The 13109-nt window shown below is 44.5% G+C and overlaps 1 protein-coding gene across 1 annotated transcript in view; it reads right to left on the bottom strand.

The window, feature by feature from the left end:
- The window catches only part of LOC147015054 (uncharacterized), a 122689-nt gene that overhangs the window by 92495 nt on the left and 17085 nt on the right, over positions 1–13109 (bottom strand). The window contains exons 3-7 of the mRNA XM_085849413.1: positions 5112–5782; positions 3411–3809; positions 2076–3227; positions 1616–1807; positions 559–677 (exon numbers count right to left, since the gene is read on the bottom strand). Of these exons, the coding sequence (XP_085705539.1) occupies positions 559–677; positions 1616–1807; positions 2076–3227; positions 3411–3809; positions 5112–5780 (2531 nt within the window). The 5' untranslated portion in view covers positions 5781–5782. The remainder of the gene's footprint in view (positions 1–558; positions 678–1615; positions 1808–2075; positions 3228–3410; positions 3810–5111; positions 5783–13109) is intronic.

The raw sequence follows: 13109 nt of genomic DNA, 5'->3' as shown, positions 1-13109 counted from the left end.
ATTTATTGTGATATATATATATATATATATATATATATATATATATATATATATATATATATATATATATATATATATATATACACATACATACATGCATATACATATACGTACATATACATATACATTTGGGATAATCAGAAAACAGCACAAAATCAAGTATACTCCACCGATTCTGCTCCTCACAACTTATATGTTACAAGAAGGAGCAGAACCCCAATAATAAAGGCGTAGCTTTATCCTGACACCCCTAAATTTCAGCTTTTGTCACACAGCCGGGAATGAATTGCTTAATCCGATATAAATTAGCTGTTTTGTGCCAGAGCTTGAGTTTAGGTTTGAGGAATGTTCAGGAATCATGAAGGAAATGTTGCCTAAATCTGCTCTTTCTTCACCGTTTCAAATTAATTTATGGAGTAGACTTTAGTACATATTGTTAGTTGGCTGTGCCACATTCTGAAACACACACACACACACACACACACACACACACACACACACACACACACACACACACACACACACACACACACACACACACACACACACACACCCCACCTGATTCCTTGGTTCAAAGATGAAAAGTGTTGACAAGGTAAGATCATCCCAGGATTAGAGTTCACAGGAAGTGGTGCTCGATTCATCAGATACATGTCAGAGATCCACCAATCATTGACCTGCAAATAAGAATGGAAATTTACATGGTGGAGAAATTGGTAATACATAACAGTGAAAGAGTAAACATACATATACTGTTAGTATGGTGTTACATGCTAATAAGAGGTGTGTGTGTGTGTGTGTGTGTGTGTGTGTGTGTGTGTGTGTGTGTGTGTGTGTGTGTGTGTGTGTGTGTGTGTGTGTGTGTGTGTGTGTGTGTGTGTGTGTGTGTGTGTGTGTTTTACATGCTACATGCAGACTACCTTAATGAAGAAAACTGTTCTCGAGATGGAGACATTTTAACAATTTTCAAGAAAGAGGGAGAAGATTGTCATGAGGAAAGTATTGATTCAGACCAATCTCATGAAGATTCCATCTGAACTGTAATAGAACCTTGATAAATGCCTGAGATATATTGATATGATGTTCGATGTATAACCGCACACTAACACCTAAAAGAGCAAAGCATTCACAAAGGATTACCTGTTATTTCATGATCAATCAGAACATTCTCATCCCTAACATAACGATATCACAGTACAAGTGTGGAATTATTGGATCAAATTTATTGGAAGGTATCCTTTCAAAAAAATTGGCTATTGTGGATGGGTTCCGCGGCGAATTTATAAAGTCTTGTCCAACTCGACGAATGTTGCACCGGTGGCCCAGCCACGCACAGGTGATGATTCAATCAGCAGATAGAATTTGGAATCCTGGTGAAACAAAAATGCATTCACTAAAGGGATTAGTAATACATTCTCCCTTCGAGAGTGATTAAGGGACCCAGGGTAAAACCAGGAAATCCTTACCCACACCATGATGCAACCAGGAGCCACCTGAATGGCTGAGACCAGGAATCGTGGAAGAAATCATTGGGAATTTCATAAAAATCTAACATTGTTTGAAAGATGCAGTGAAAAGACAAAGCATAACGAGTTTTTTTTTTCTTTGCACTCACCCAATTTTCTGTTTCTTCTCTCTTTATCCTCAAGTCCTCTTGCAGCATTTGACCCACTGCACCAGGTTGTCCAAACTCTCGGACAAGGTCTTTAAATTCCTGAAACGTTTCTCTGTCCTCGAGCAGCTGTGCTGACTCCAGCAAACACTCCAAAGTGCTGGATAACTCAGGCAGGGGGAGTTTTGGTAGAAACTAGAGAAAGGAAGGAAGATAAAGGTAAATGGATTGAGATGGTTTAGGTGGGATGGGGGACAGGGGGAGATCTTTGCACGGGGAAGTACCGCACACTAACAGCCAGAAGAGCAACGTGTATTGGTAATATCACTTTGCAGAATGTAACATAAACACCAAAGAGATAGAAAGATATTTTATTCACTTTTCTACAGCTTGGAGAGAATTATGACATTTTAAGGACAGAGGATTTTGAATGATTAATAAAAGATATTGCAAACAGACTCACCTCCTGACGATGGTTCTCTTTGCTCTTTCGGTGTCTCGCGTGCATGTAAATGTTCTTTTCCTTCGTTTCCAAATCATCCTTCCTCTCAAAAATCAATTTCCCTGCAGGTTTTTCCACTTTCATCTCTCTTCCAACCATTGCACAGCTTTTTAACTCTCCATTTACCACTTTATTCCCTGCTCTTACTCTCTTCTCCAAATTGGCAATGCCGACATCATATGTTTTGCTTCGCTGTCCTCCAACTTCTGACGTCTCTTTGAAATTCGAATTGTCGAACTCTCTGTTTGTGTCTTTAATCCCTTCAGCAGCTCTCACTCCCATCTCCAAGCTTCCAAACCCATCATCACCATCTCCATTTGCTAAAAGCAGAAGCTGCCTGCTCTCTGAACGACCAACGTCCAATTCTCGACCTCGCAGAGTAAGCAGCATTGGAGAAAGCAATAAATTTATTACTCCCATTGAAAGAGCCAGGCCTGAGAAACCGAGTGCACTTGCGAGACGGCTAGCTACCAGAGGTCCGGCTGCATATGCCACACAATAGGCTAAATCAGCCAAAGCAAACACCGACCCATAAGCACCTCCGTGTCGCAAATCAACAGCTGCTGCAAGAGTTGGTAACAAGGCCGTGTCGACAAAAGCCATGCCAAGACACAAAGAAGCTAGCGGGATTGCCAGTGAGGTAGGAGATTTACAGGCTGGAACTGCCGCTGAAGATAGACCAATTGTCACTAGACCTAAAGCAGCCCAAAGCCAGCGGAGGTTGGGTCGCCATGAGGACAAGCGAACTGTAATAATGACACCTCCTACGTGCGGGAAGAATGATGGAAGCCACACAACTCCGGCTTGCCACTCCACAGCAGCCATTTTGGTCTCCATCCAAGATGCAAGTGTCGGTTCCAGAAATGCTAAAGGAATGTTTGAAATGGTCAGAGCAGTTGCTGCGAGTGCAACTATCGGGTCAGACAGAAGCTGGGAGAGAGGAACCGATGGACGGGACATTTTTGGTTCCTTTTTCTCCTTGACATAGAGGCTGCTGTTCTCATCATTATCACTTATATTATCGCTTTCCTCTGCATTTTGAGCTGGAGCAATGAAGAGGAAAAGGAGGAGAGCGTCGGAAAGACAAAAGGCCGCAAGGATTACAAATGGTACCTAAAGGGGTAAGGGGAAAGAAACAGAGGAAAGGAGGAATGAAATGAAAGAAGAGAGAAGGCATTTTTATTTCCTCCTCCACCATACTCTTCGTGTAACTTTAGTATATCAAGTCGACTTTTTCATGTGTGTGTTATTCCCCTTCACATGTGCTCTCCCTCTTCCTCTTCCCACTTTCCGCACCTGGTGTCCAGCAAACTGTGCCAAAGCCCCAGCAAATGGTGGAGCTGCAAGAGAGCCCAAGGAGATACAGGCCAGAGAGAGTCCCATTGCCCGCGACCTGGACGGTTCAGAGCGAAACCAGGCAGCGAGGAGTGCGATGCCGGCCGTGTTAGCAAGGGCAGATCCCACACCTTGAGCAGACCTTGCAACAAGAAGACCCCAATAGGAACGAGCAGCAGCAAAGCCAGCTGTAGAACCAAAAAGCACCCCAAGGCCAAGCAAGAGAGGAGTTTCATAGCCAAGGTGAGCAGTGATGGTGCCAGTTATCGAATTTGCAACGAGCTGTACACATGCCTTACTGGCAAACAGCACTCCGATCCGTGTACTCTCTCTGCTGTATGGAGAAACAGGAGTCGGTGGCTGAGAAAACAATGGAAACAAGAAGGAAAATTGGAACAGTTGGCGTATCGAAGTGAAGTTTGCAATTGGAAAAAAAAAAATCCATGCTCACAAAGGTTATGATGATTGCAATGAGGAAAATGCAAGAGCGACACCAACTCGGAAAACCAAGAGGATCAAAGACTCAGAGAAATAACATTTTGGCCACAGGGCTGCTTTAAGTACTACGAAGGTCCGAGTTGCCCCGCTGGTCATACGTGTCCTGGGGCTAAATGTGCAGCCAACGTGGAGCACAGATATGGGCCTGCAATTGACAAAGGACCCAGCCCAGATAACCATTTTCATTGAGGTGCTTTCCAAAATGTTGAAGAGGTCAAATAAAGAAAGAGCATTAGAAAAAGTGCTTGAAAATATGTTCCTGAAAAGATAATTTTGACTTCACCACCTTGTCGTGTTGATAGAACACAAAGTGGGACACAGGGTGGGAGAGACCGAAATAGGTGTGTGCGTGCGTGCGTGCGTGCATGTCCACAAAGTCTCAGTTGAAAATGTTTCAAAAGTAATTAAGTATTTTAAGATTATTTATCTGATTGCCAACAAGTCACTGCAGCGATTTGGATTTATACAGTTAATCATGCAAATTGTCTATTGAACAATTACAACACAGTGGGGTTTGTTAACTCCATAAAAAAGTCTCCCAGGATTTTTGCTTTTCTAGTTTCCTACTGTTGTTGTTTCTTGCAGATGATTCCTTGAGCTCACTTCTAGATACTCAAAACGACATTCCAGGTTTTTTTTTCAGTCGCACACGATCACTATGAGCATGGGCTGACAGGATGCCCGAGAAGGACACACACTCGCCTCGAAGCTGTCTAGCCTGGGTTCGAATCCCGACCCAGTTATAAACTGTCATCCCAGTGTTTCACAGGCATGGTGATTCGTCAATGTGTCTTCGGATGGACTTTAAACAGGAATCCCGTCTGCCAGCATTCGTCGGTCGACGTTAAAGATCCCGCGGTGTCCTTCACGAAGAGTTGGCGAGCTATCGCCGGCACGCTGAACAAATTACAAATTCCTGCCCTAACCAGCAGATGGCATTGCATCAGCGGCACAGCCGCACCCTCAGCCAATGATGCTCCTCTGTAGCCCTGTGCTGCATACAAACGAAGACAAAGACTGAGCACCATATCATCTGATCAGGGATGTTTTCTTAATCACAATGCATTAAATTAATTTTGGGCTACTTGATAACAACGTTATGTATTTCCATCAGTAGCGCAGCTCACCAAAATTCCAATTGATCTCCCGTTTATTCATACTCACCATGTGATGATGAAACTGGTGATATTTGGATGTGTGATGCTTGTCCTTTCCTTGTACATCTTCCAAATTATTTGATCCAACAGAAGGTCTTGCCCTTATTTCCGTCCAGTTTCCATCAGATTCCCAATGTCCATTCACTCCATGCTTTATCCTTTCAGCTGTATCTCCATCTGTCTCGTTTTTCTGTCTTTCCCAATAATCTGTATTGTCACCATTGACTGCAAACTTAACGCTGATGTTACTTGCACTACGTGTTCCCTGCATTTCCATTCCGGCCTCAATGCTTTCATCACTTGCATTTCCTGGAGTCTCCTTCATAACTTCTGAGATTTCCTTAGACTTTATAATCTCTGCCTCCCTTTTTTCTCTCTCCCACTCTTTTCCCGGACTCTTCAAATCTACCTGGATAACGGATGTGGGTACAATAATGGATAATGTGGCAACGGCATCTCTCCTTTCGGCTTCTCTATGCACTCCAGTTTTTTGCTCTTCCACTGTCTCGCTGGCCTTCTCCAGTTGTGCGAGGTACGTGGGGACAATGGGAACCAAAGCCATGTACAACATGTTGTCAAGGAGCAGGGCGACACAAACAGCAATGAGAGCCAGGATGCGTTGGCATCCGGGCCTCGCTAATCGAGGACAAACAGGAAGGGCAACACCAGGCTTCATGTCTGAAGGAACGATAGGGAGAGAAAGTTTGATAGTAGAAAGCATTTCAGAAAAAGTAGAGCAAATATCAGTCATGGGATTCACAAAAACTGAGGTTGTTAGGACTCTTTTTTTTTTTTTTTTCAACATGGTCACATTGACTAGAGGCAGAGCTGCCAGAAGTGATGTCAAAACGAGTTTGCTGGCATTTGCAACAGCCAATAAAGGAGTTCTGCAGCAAATAAACTAGAAGGGCACTCGGTGGAGCGCATACCGCCGCCACGTAATGCCTGATCCACGAGAACATATCGGGCCCAATACATTTTTGAAATATTATGCGATATATCGTTTTTGGCCCTATCTCTCAATGGCGGAGTCACTGTAAAAATTAAACAATTCTCGTATCCAGATCCCGATTCGGATCTTCACCAAAATCGAATCAATTCTTCCTTGCGACACACCCAACCGGCCCAGCAAGTTTACTCAGAATCCGTCCACAGCTTTTTGAGATATCATGCTATATCGGTTTAGCCCCGTCTCTCAATGGTGAAGAATCACTTAGAAAAATTATCAGATCCGGATCTGGATACAGATCTTCACCAAAATTGAAACAAAATCTTCCTTGTCGCATACCCAACGTGTCCACCAAGCTTGATCCGAATCCGTCCACAACTTTTTGAGATATCGTGCTCGATTTCATTTTTGGCCCCATCTCTCAATGGTGAGGAATCACTTAAAAAATTCTAGTAGTCGGATCCGGATCCGGATCTTCACCAAAATATAATCAGTTCGTCCTTGTCAGACACCGAACCTGTCTACAAAATTTCATCTGGATCTGTGCGCAATTTTTTTTGAGATATCCTGTTCACAAACAGACAGAAAGACAGAAAGGGGTGAAAACATAACCTCCTTCACCTTCGCTGGCAGAGGTAATAAATAAATAAATAAATATTACTTCAATTTCAAAGTTTGGAGAACAATATAGCATAAATAATTGCTGACAGCATAATTACTCCATATTCTTACACTGTTTGTCTTAACGACTCCATCAGTAAGACAATCTAACTTGGTTATTATAACATGTATGCAAAATATGATAAAGCTGAAGGACACCATGAAGATAAGGATGTATAAAGTATAAATTAAAAACTTTTTCTGGCAGATATAGAAAGAAAGTTGTAAATCAATGTAGTAATGAAAAGGGAAAGTTACAAAACAAGTAAGAACTGAAAAATAAATAGAAACAAAAAGCACATGGAAGAAAGGTTTGCAATTCACAACCCTGGAAACCCACCGATGGAACACACCTGGGTCCCTGGGAAGCCACCATGGACCCTGAGAACACGCCTGCAGAAAGCTAACCAGGACCCCTGGAACCCATATGTGGAAAGCTCCGAGGGCTCATAAAAAGCTAGCCAAAATCAAAGGATCCCATCTGTGAAAAGCTGTCCGGCAATAAAGAAAGCAAACCAAGACGATGGGAACCCGTCCCCGGAAAGTTGCCCAGACAAACAGAAACCCAACCAAGATCATGGGAACCCACCTGCGGAAAACTTCCTAGGCACACAGAAAGCCCACCACGACCATGAGAACCCACTTGCGAAAAGCTGCACGGGCCCACAACAGCCAACTATAAGACCACATGGACCCATCTAGGACCTTGGGAATTATCTGCCTGGAACCTGAGCAAGCCATATGTGGAAATCTGTCCAGGCCCACAAAAAGCCAATCAGAATCCCTGGATCATGTCTGGGACCCCAATTACTCATCCAGAACCACAATATGTAAAAATCACTTCTGTTTACCGTTCCAGCGTGTTGTGGTTGCTTTTCTTGGTTCTGAGTCCAGAGGATCCAGTATGTGGAAAACTGCCCAAGCCTGCTTCCCCAGCTTCCCCCCTCTCTGCTTCCCCAGCTTCCCTCCCCCTCTCTGCTTCCCCAGCTTCCCTCCCCCTCTCTGCTTCCCCAGCTTCCCCCCTCTCTGCTTCCCCAGCTTCCCGCCCCCTCTCTGCTTCCTCAGCATCCCTCCCCTCTCTGCTTCCCCAGCATGAGCCCCCTCTCTCTGCTTCCCCAGCCTCCCACCCATCTCTGCTTCCCCAGCATCCCACCCCCTCTCTGCTTCCCCAGCATCCCACCCCCTCTCTGCTTTCCCAGCATCCCACCCCTCTCTGCTTCGCCAGCATCCCACCCCCTCTCTGCTTCCCCAGCATCCCACCCCCTCTCTGCTTCCCCAGCATCCCACCCCCACCCTCTGCTTCCCCAGCATCCCACCCCTCTCTGCTTCCCCAGCATCCCACCCCCTCTCTGCTTCCCCAGCATCCCACCCCCTCTCTGCTTCCCCAGCATCCCAACCCCGTCTCTGCTTCCCCAGCCTCCCACCCTGTCTCTGCTTCCCCAGCCTCCCACCCCCTCTCTGCTTCCCCAGCATCCCACTCCCTCTGTGTTTCCCCAACGTCAAATCCCTCTCTGCTTCCCAAGTGTACCACCCCCTCCATACTCTCCCCACATCCCATTCTACATCCTGTGCCTCCCACTTTCCATGCTCCCCCACCCGTTCCCTCTTTTACACTCCCTGCCAACAGCCATCCGATCTCTTCACTCCAACTTAACAGATCTCTCAATCCAAGTTGCCACTAGAAAATCTGACATGACCTGCCAAGCAGAATTCTTCCTCCCACAGGATGTCACTGATTCCTTGGTGTCTCTCTCTGGGTATTGTCTTTTCTGGTTCAACAGGACTGCACCCTGTTCCAGTATTGGAGTTGCAGTTAATGTAGGAACTCCATTTCTCACTGTCCGTGTCCTACCTTTCTCCATCTCAACCTCTAGGAGTACCTTGGCTACATTTTCCCTTCTGCAAACAGCCACCATTTGTCTTTGTGCTGTACTGTCCACGTAACAGGGATGACTCTATTTACATCTCCCTCTCTGCCAAAATGGACCATCTTATAACTACCCATCCCTACTCCCTCTTTCTCATATGCAGTGATTTCAACTGTCTCCATGCCAAATCGCTGGCTGTTGGTACCTCTTCAACCAGCTACAGCAATGCAGCAAAGCACTTGTGTGACTCCATGGGCCTCTCCCAATGAGTAAACCTTCCAACCTGGACATCTCCCAATGGCAAATCCTCCCTTCTGGACTTGGTAATGATAAATTTTCCTATTACTGCTTCCTGTTCCTCTTCTGCCCCAATAAGTTAATCTGATCACGTGCTTAGGAATCAACATCTCTGTGTTTATTGTCAGATAGCTGCCTCAGTGCCGTATAATCTGGTAGTTCACTCAAGCTGACCAGCAGGAACTGCAAACTTCCCTCTCACATCAAAACTGGTCCTTTCATTTCAATCATCTCTCCTGATATGAATACTGCTGAGGAATCCTCCCACACAAGCTTGCTTTCCCTTATGTACATATTTATTCCATCTCTTCTGCAGTTATTATACCTATCCTCTTGCCTCTGGTACACAGAATCTGGTACAGGTGAGGTTGCCTTCAAACAACTTGCCTTCTCTTCCTGGAAGGCAAATCTGACCGAAGGCAACTTCAGATCATTCCACAAAGCCCAGAACAAGTGTGTGTACACACTCAGGAAAACCATTAAACAACATCTGGCCAACCTCAAGGCTGAACTCTCACCTGTCTCATTCTTCAAAGGACCTGGTATCACTTTGTCATCTGTCTCTGGTTTATGCTGCCCCTCAATCCTTTCTCTCATTTCAAATGGCACCACAACCAACTCTGCTCAGCCGACCTCATTCTGTGTTTTCTTCCAAATCTTGTGTATCTGACCACTCATTCCCCACATCCACCCTATCCTCTCATACCCAACTGCTCCAAGATAGACTTTCCCACTTGAGAAGGTGGAGAGGTTTCTGGCAAATCTCAACTCCGATTCAGTGACAGGCCCGGATCGCATCAGCACATGCGGTTTAAAAGCCTGCTCTGCTGCTTACTTATCCTCTTTCTGGTAAGTTTTTGTCTTTCCGCAAGTTAGCCAACATCACTGCAATACACAAACATGGTGCAAAAACAGATCCTCTTAAGTATAGGCCGATAATCGTTTCCGATTATAAGAAAGGTCAAGGAATCTATCATTGAAGTTGACATCAAATCCTTAGTTTTCTCCAATGCCCTTATATCAGATAATCAGCTTAGTTTCAGAACTGATAGTTCTACCCTGGACATGCTGCTTATACTCTTCCAACAATGAATGGAATCCCTCAATCCCAGATATGAGAACGTGACCGTCTCTCTGGACATATCTTGAACATTTAAAGCTGTCTGGCATCCTGCCTTGATCTCCAAACTCCCTGCTTATGGTATCCAAGGCCAAATCCTCCCATGGATCACGAACTTCCTACACTCCAGCAGCCAGCATGTACAGTGCCTTCAGAAAGTATTCACACCCCTCGACTGTAATCACATTTTGTTGTTGCAGCCTGAATTTAAAATGGATTGAATCTAAAATTTTTGTCACTGATCTACACAAAATACCCCATAATGAGAAAGTGAAAACATGTTTTGAGCAATTTTTACAAGTTGATTAAAAAATGAATAGCTGAAATGTTTTGTGTCAATAAGTATTCATCCTCTTTGATATGACACTCCAAATTGAGCTCAGGTGCATCCAATTTCCTTTGATCATCCTTGGGATGTCTCCAGAACTTGATTGGAGTCCACCTCTGATCAATTCGATTGATTAGACATGATTTAGAAAGAAACAAACATTTCTATAAAGTCCCACAGTAGACAGTACATGTCAGAGCAGAAACTCCACCATAAATTCCAAGGAACTGTTCGTAAAACTCAAAGATAGAATTGTGAGGAGGCGTAGATCCTGGGAAAGAATGTAAAACAATTTCTAGAGTGTTGAAATTTCTCAAGAGCACAGTGAGATCCATCATAATGAAATGGAAAGAAAGGTGAACTACACAGACTCTTCCTTGAGCTGGCCGTCAGACCAAATTGAGCAACTGGGCAAGAAGGACCTTGGTCAGGGATGTGAACAAGAACCCAATGACCACTCTGACAAAACTACAGAGTTCTTTGGCTGAGATGGGAGAACCTACCGGGAGGACAACAATCTCTGCACCACTTCACACATTTAGGCTTTATGGGAGAGTGGCCAGACGGAAGCCACTCCTGAGAAAAAGGCACATGACAGCAAGCCTGGAGTTTGCAAAAAGGCATGTGAAAGACTCTGAGAGCATGGAGGAAAGGATTCGGTGGTCTGACAAGATGAAAAATGAACTCTTTGGCCTAAATGGAAAGTGTTGCGTCTGGCGGAAACATCCAACACCATCCCTACCATGAAGGATGGTGGTGGCAGCATCGTGCTTTGGGGATGCTTTTCAGCAGCAGGGACTGGGATACTTGTAGGAATAGAGGGAACAATGAATGTAGCCAAATACAGGAAAATCCTTGAGGAGAACCTGCTTCAGAGTGCAAAAGACCTCGGACTGCAGCGAAGATTTACGTTCTAACAGGACAACGAAACCAAACATACAGCCAAACCGACACTGGAATGGCTTCAGAACAAGAACGTGAAAGTCCTTGAGTGGCCCAGCAAAATCCCAGACTTGAATCCCAATGAGAATCTGTGGAAATACTTCAAGATTACTGTCCATTGATGCTCCAAATCCAACTTGCCAGAGCTTGAGAAAATCTGCAAGGAAGAAAATGGGAGAAACTCCCCAAATCCAGACGTGCAAATCTGATACGGACATACCCAAGAAGGCTCGAAGCTGTAATCTCTGTCAAATGGGCTTCTACAAAGTATTGACTCAGGAGGTTGAATACTTTTGACACAAGATATTTCAGCTTTTCATTTTTAATGAATTTGTAAAAAAATCTCAAAATATGTTTTCACTTTGTCATTTTGGGGTGTTTTGTGTAGATTGGTGACAAGATTTTTTAATTTAATCAATTTTAAATTCAGGCTAGAACAACCAAATGTGACAAAAGTCGAGGGGTGTGATTACTTTCTGAAAGCACTGGAGCTCTAACTTGGGATTCTCTCACCTCCTCTCCCTGTCATGGCTGGAGTGTGCCAAGGCAGTGCCTGAGCCTGTCTTTTTCCTCATCTTCATCAATGATCTTTCTGATTCCTTAGAAAATCCTGTCTATTTCTTTGCTGATGATTCCACCCTCTGCCGTATCATTTCTTATCCTTCAGACAGGCAGGCAGCAGCCTCTTCCCTCTCTGCAGAACTTGACAGAATTAGGATCTGGTCGAACATTTGGAATATGTCTTTCAACCCCAAAAATCCCACACACTCACCGTGTCTCTCTGAAAGAATTGCCTGGCAAAATCCATCTACTTCCTAAACAAACCACTTGAAGAGATTACGGACTCAAACTTTTGCGCCTTTCCATCAGCCATGATCTTTCTTGGGCAGACCATATTTCCAAGATAGCCTCCAAAGTCATCCACCAGCTGGGCATCCTTCATCGTGCAAGGCCTTAATTTATAGCTCGATGAAGTACTGCTCTCCCCTTTGGGCTGGCACCCCTGCCTCACATCTTGCCCTTCTTGATGCCCTGGATATACCAAGGCCCTCAAAATCATTGGTATCTCTTGTGAAGAAGCTGAGTGTCTTGGCCTGTTACTTTTGAATCATAAAGAGGTTGGTGGCCCCTGTATTCTACCACCTCCTTTTTGATCTTTCACCCTCTGCTGTCTCTTGGCTCTGTCCCTTCACAGTAGGTTTCTGTAGGGTGCACACAGTCTGTCAGTAACCCTCTTCTTGTTAAACACCCAACATCCAGGCTCACTGTTCATCTCTACTCATTTGTTCCTCTTTTCTCTCGCCTGTGGAACTAACTTCCCCAGTCTGTTCAGTCCCATTCTGCCCTCCAAGGCTTTAAGACATCTATTAACCACTACCTCAGGTCATCCCCAATCCATACTCATGATCTCTTCTCCCCCAAATTATGCCATTCTCAAACACTCCCTTTCTTCAGGTCATTGTGATTTTTTTTCCCACCTTCTCCATCACCTCTTTTCCTTTGTTAGTTGTCGGTTGTTTGGTTCCTTTTCTGGTTCATCCCCACTTTCCCCTTCCTCTTCTTCTTGTGTTTCATTCAGTTTGTGTGCAGCTTGTTCACCCCCATGTGCCATTCTCCCTGTCCCTTTTATCTCACTCTCACTTCTACTCTGCTGTTGGTGTTTCACTCTTTCCATTTTGTTCCCTTCCATTCTGCTCTAGCTCTTCCACGAGCCTCAATCTATACAAACTTAAATAAACTCAATAATGAGTGGATTGATCCCTCATGCAGAAAGGGTGACGACAGTCTTTGGGATAACTTGTATAATTGCCATCCTTGTAGGTTAACCTTATGAACATAAA

Source organism: Eptatretus burgeri, chromosome 12, assembly GCF_056783735.1.
Source record: "Eptatretus burgeri isolate ZD-2024b chromosome 12, Ebu_testis_v1, whole genome shotgun sequence".
NCBI lineage: Eukaryota > Metazoa > Chordata > Myxini > Myxiniformes > Myxinidae > Eptatretus > Eptatretus burgeri.
Note: the sequence above shows the minus strand (reverse complement) of the source record. Positions and strands in the feature narration are given on the sequence as shown.